At 39.8% G+C, this 5,927-nt stretch overlaps 1 protein-coding gene across 1 annotated transcript in view; it reads left to right on the forward strand.

Annotated features, from left to right (window-relative positions):
* Positions 1 to 5,927, forward strand: part of Gtf2a1l (general transcription factor IIA subunit 1 like) — a 38,561-nt gene extending 32,634 nt beyond the window's left edge. Inside the window, exons 7-9 of the mRNA XM_005354726.3 lie at positions 2,902 to 3,162; positions 3,805 to 3,894; positions 5,706 to 5,927. Coding sequence (XP_005354783.1) covers positions 2,902 to 3,162; positions 3,805 to 3,894; positions 5,706 to 5,813 — 459 coding nt within the window. The 3' untranslated portion in view covers positions 5,814 to 5,927. The remainder of the gene's footprint in view (positions 1 to 2,901; positions 3,163 to 3,804; positions 3,895 to 5,705) is intronic.

Raw genomic sequence — 5,927 nt, forward strand, 5'->3', positions numbered from 1 at the left:
AGTCTGATTCTGACATCGGAGTCTGATCCTCTTGGTTGGCTTTCCTGCCTGTAGCTGGCCTTTCTTGCTTTTTTAGTTCCTTGTTATTTTTTATTTTGATTGATGGTCAGACATCTTGTATAGAAAAGGAGAGACTCGGGTTTATAGTAGATACACTTGGAGATAGCCATCCTTCTCATGGAGAGATGTACTTATATGTTCCACACAACCATGGGCTTTTTGTCCTTCAGTGTTCAGTACCCCAGATAGATTTTTTTAAAAATGAAGTCAAGCAAAGCTGTGGTTTGGCTTCTGCTCTTTGGTAGTGTGGCAGTGGTATTCTTTTTAGCATTTTTATCATGACAGTGGCCATTTTTTGTATATGAATAAACGTTATCTTGTTTCTATAATTTAGACTTATTTATATTTCAGTCACACCATAGCCATTCACTTCTGCATAAATGATGCACCTTCATTTGTCTGTGAATGCATTGTTTCCAATGTTATAAAAGTTAATTGCATGTAAACTAATTACTTATCTGTGTATTAATGTTAAATATCTGTAAGGTTATTTTTGAGAGTGCTTTATGAGGATTCATTGTAGAGAATATTTATATGGATATGCATCCCAGAAGCTTAGCCATCCACTCATAAAAAAGCTGAGTATTTCCTATGTTAAAGCAGTATCTTGAGGTGATGCATTAAGGTGTATAATTGTGTTGCCTGTATCACCACAGCACAGGAGTGCAAAGAGAGTCTATTTGTTCAAACTACAATAAAGCTTCTTGAGCCTGCTTGGAAGTCTTGCTAGCTTCAATGACCTTGAAGAATCCAACAGTTCCTTAGGCTTCTATGAGGTCTGATAGCTAACCTTTCTGTGCCCTTGGTCTGTACTTGTTCGCCTTGTCCTGAGAGCCAATGTGATCTACTGTTAGATACCGTGTGTCCCCATGCCCACATGCTTCCCAAACAGCTGCCATGCCCTTGTGCTGCCTGATGGCACCTGGAGCTCATCACTAAGTCTTTGTTTCTGAGACAGTGGCCTTGAACTCATGTAATCCTCTTGCCTTAGCCTCCGGAGTGCTGGTAATAGAGGTATGCAGGGCCAGATCTGGACTTCCATTAGTGTTCAAATTATTCTCATTTCCTTTTAGTCATTAAAATAAATGATTAAAACCACATGAAGTCATTTTAATGAGAAAAAAATAAATGTTTCTGTTAATCATCTTTACAAAAGAGAGGAGTTTTGAAAATCACTTCTCATGTACAACTATGTTCATATTGGGCATAAGTCTCTTAGAAACATGTCATACATTTAAATACCTTGGGCAGTGCATTAATCTGAAGTTTTGCTTAATTTCCCCAGTACTAATACAGGTTTTTGAAATACCTTTCAAACCATGCTTATAGTGCATATTCCCTTTTATTACACATATATGTTTATACTTTGGTTTCTCAAAGGGATGATTTTGTCTAAAAAGATAAGCATTTTGCTGTAAGTTCTGTAGTATTTATGGTTAAATAAAGTACCTCTTTTTGTTAAGAAGCTTAGAGCTTTGGGGGAGCTCTAGCCAACCTGTGACAGACTTGAAGTTTGGGGAGCGCTAGCCCACCTGTGACAGACTTGAAGTTTGGGGAAGTGCTAGCCTACCTATGACAGACTTGAAGTTTGGGGGAGCGCTAGCCTACCTGTGACAGACTTGAAGTCTGGGGGAGTGCTAGCCCACCTGTGACAGACTTGAAGTTTGGGAGAACGCTAGCCTACCTGTGACAGATTAGTGAGAGTTAATAGGGTGCACTGGAGGGGCACCCTCTGTAAACAAGCTTGGGCTTTAATTCCATTTCACTCTTTGCTGCCTTTGTGGTCTTGTAAGCCATAGTGTCTCATCTCGGTATGTTGTACTTAGATTTAAATTAAAAAATGCATATAAAATATTTGTAAACTCTTTTTGAGAGAGAGCATGATAAAAGTAATGGTTATATATATAGCCAGGTTAATAATTAAATTTACTTCCACCATAACTATCCATTTCCAGAAGGTTTCCATCATCTTAAATAATGGTACCTGCAATGGTTTGAATGAAAACGGCTCCCATAGGCCTATAGGGAGTGGCACTATTAGGAGCTGTGGCCTCGTTGGAGTAGGTATGGCATTGTTGGAGTAAGTGTGCCACTGGGGATGGGCTTTGAGGTCTCAGATTCTCAAGCCAGGCCCAGTGACTCACTCTCTTCCTGCTGCCTGTAGATAGAGAACTCTCAAAGTGCCTCTCCAGCCCATGTCTGCCTGTGAGCTGCCATGCTTTGCACCATGATGATAATGGTTAAATCTCTGAACTATAAGCCAGTTTAAATTAAATGTTTTCTTATAAAGCTTGTAATGGTCATGGTGTCTCTTCACAGCAATAGAAACCCTAACTGAGATAGTATCTGCCCCTCATGCCTCTCTTCCTCCCACATCTTGGTAGTCTTCGCTTTACTTCTGTCCCCACAAACATTTCTACAATAGGCTCCTCGGGCTAAGTGAAATAACATTGCTGTTCTGTATTGACTGCTTTGACCTATGTCATCCTTTGGCAGTTGTGTTCATTCCTAAAGTCACTGTCTTTCCTACATCATTCAGTTGCCATTTTGTTAAAATTCAGTAGGAATGTATATAAAAGCTGGCAAATAGTATGGGAAAGCAGGGAGCTCATTAGGTGCCAGTGTATGATTGTGTGTTTACTTCACTTGTAACTGAACAACTTTTCTTGTTAGAAATGCTAAAGACATCCCAGAATTCCAAGTTTAAAGACTGATCTTAGAAGACAGATAAATGTTTAAATGGCTACTTATGTAGTATTTGCCAGTCATTTAACATTCATATTCAGTGTTCTAATGCCCCACGTGACCTGGAGAACGCAACAGTGCCTCTTCTTTTTGCAGAATGCTACTTCTGAGAGGGACCTGAATATTCAGGTAATCGAGGATGACATTAATGAAATAATTCAAATAGATGGAACTGGCGATAACTCATCTACTGAAGATGTGGGAAGTATAAGAGACGTAGATGAGAATGAATTCCCAGGGATCACGGATGCAGGTGACCTCACGGTGCTTGAGGAAGAAGCTGACAGTGTATCAAATGAAGATTCAACTGCAAACAGCAGTGACAACGAGGACCATCAAATAGACACCATAGAAGAGGTGACGAGCTCACCTGAGCCGAGACGTGTTTCCCTAACTAACGAGAGTCATGCTTTTGTGTGCTTCAGAACCAAATGCAGTTCTAGTTAAGATCAACCTCCCCTTTAGTCTTAAAATCAGAAGCATCAGTATGTAGGGCCTTAGCATTCCCACTTAAGCTGTAATTTAACTGCCCCTACATGGTTAGAAATTGGTTTTCTATTGGCTGCTTTTAATCAGACATAGTAGGAGGCTTCGGAGACAGAGTTTTTGTCCTTTTCTAATAAATGTGATGAAGTTTGAGTAGAATGTGGTAGTTCAGTTGGTAAGGGCTTTTGACTCTCACTTGTGACTGCCTTCATATATCTGCCTATGGTGTTGTCTTATCTGAGTTCCTGTCTTCAACAGTCCTGGTATCCTCTGGGTCTCATTGAGCTTGTCATTTCATGGATGAGAAAACTTAGATACAGGGAATTTTGATAATTTGCCCAAGGTCGATGTAATTATTAAGTGGTCAAACTGGAATTCAAATCTAGGTGATTTGACTTTAAAGCAAAAAGCACTATTCTGTCTCTTCAGGCCCCTTTACGTCTATGTTCTTCGATCTTTAAAAAAATTTGAAGTAACGTGAAATCGCTTAATGTGACCATCTTTCATGTTTAGGATCCTCTAAATTCCGGAGATGACGTCAGTGAGCAGGACGTGCCAGACCTGTTTGACACAGAGAATGTAATTGTCTGTCAGTATGATAAGGTACTGTGCTCACCTTTGTACTTGGAGCTTATTAATTGAACTTATATTGGGAGGCATATAAAATAGTGCGATATATGATGGCGAGTTCCAGTTCTCAGTCAAGTGACTCATAGAGCAGCTGTTTAATTCTGTATGTGTGTGCATGTTCATTGCGTACACATTTGTGTGGGTGCACATGTCTGTATGGATGTGTATGTGCACGGAGGCCAGAGGATAACTTCTACTATTGTTCCTTAGGTGCTTTCTACCTTGTTTTTAGAGACAGGGCTTTTCATCAGCCTGGAGCTAACCACGTAGGCTAGGCTGGCTGCTCCACAAGTCCCATTGATCTGCCCACTTGCCTCTCCAGCACTGGGATTCCAAGTGTGCACTGCTATGTCCAGCTCCTTTTCATGTGGAGCTGGGTCTCAAGCTCAGGTCCTTATGTTTGTCTGGTCACCTTTTGAGTGATCTCTGCAGCCCACTTCTGTATAGGTGAGGGTACGTTTTGGGTCTACTATTGTGCTATGTGGGATAGTAGCACTCGAAAGTGATAATCATTGTTTTCCTCCTGGTGAACTGAGCCTAGGACGTACCACTTGTGAGGCAAGGGCTCTGCACTAAGCCATTAGGCTACACCCCTGCCCTAAATGATAATCTCTGTCTTAAGGAGGTGATGACCTTATTCAAACACAGCATTTCCTACAGGATTAAAAACAAATCACACACGATAAGATGACAGAGCGTGACAAGTAAAGCGAATGCTGGTGACACATGAACCAAACCTTAAGCTATGTGGTAGAGAGCAAGGAAATACAAGAAACCTTTATTGTTGGAATTCTCTGCAAACCCTCATGGGCAATTTCAAAGCCCCCCTTTGAAATGGGGCTTGCCTGACTTGTCCCTTGGAGATGTAAGGCAGGCATGCAGCATAGCATGATACGAAGCAGATAGATAGAAGGATGGATTATGTGCATAGGGCAATCTTAGCAGCTTTGTTTGGGATGCCCACATCCTTGCTACTACTCATCACGTGATATTTAGATCTGTGACTTCCTGGTGAATATGAAGTAGATATTAATGTAGTATTTTAAGTCATAATTTTATATACTTAAAGGAGACAGAGGATAATGCTTTTAATTGCTATAAAAGTTAACTCTTACTCTACAAAAACTCCTTATTACTTCTACTATTTTGTATAGATAGAAACTGGTAATTTATCAGGTTTGGTCTCCCTCTCCATTAAAATGCAAACTCTTCAAAGACAGGATTTTTTCTACTTACAAATCTTAAGGTCTATAGTCATCCCTCTATACCTGAAGTTTCCTCTGCAGAGTCAACCAAGGGGATCAAAACCCTTTGCAAAATTACACGTTTACTGAACATTTACAGACTTATTTTTGGTCACTATTTCCTGAACAATTCAGTATTGCTGTCATTTAAAAGTATTTATACCACATTAGGTGCTACAAATAGCCTAGAGATTGTATATAAATCTTCCAGGAGGATGTGTATTGCTTGTATGAAATATATAAGGCCATTTATATAAGGGATCTGAGCAATCCACAGACTTGGGTCTATGTAGCTATGGAGTCAATTATTGTTATTTTGATAAGGAGTGATGGTTCTCATTATGTACGAATAACTTAATATATCTCCAGTACTTGAGCTAGTATTTTGCTTATAGGAACTCAAATTTTTGCTAAAGAATGAATAAAGTATCTTGAGAAGGTCTTATATTTAGGGCCAGAATAATCCCACTTGCTATTTTAAAGAATAGCAAGTGATCCCTTAGTTTACAAACGTAGTCTGAATTACTTTTCTCTCTCCAGATTCACCGAAGCAAGAACAGATGGAAATTCTACTTGAAAGATGGTGTCATGTGCTTTGGAGGGAGAGACTATGTGTTTGCAAAAGCCATTGGTGAGGCTGAGTGGTAAACACTAGAAGCTCGGTGCATCAGCTCTGTGAACCTGAGGGACTAGTATATTGTATGTTGTGAACCACAATTTTATATGTAGTCCATCAAAGAGTTGATTAACTTTTTTGTTCAC

This window comes from Microtus ochrogaster, chromosome 16 (genome assembly GCF_000317375.1).
Source record: "Microtus ochrogaster isolate Prairie Vole_2 chromosome 16, MicOch1.0, whole genome shotgun sequence".
Lineage (NCBI taxonomy): Eukaryota > Metazoa > Chordata > Mammalia > Rodentia > Cricetidae > Microtus > Microtus ochrogaster.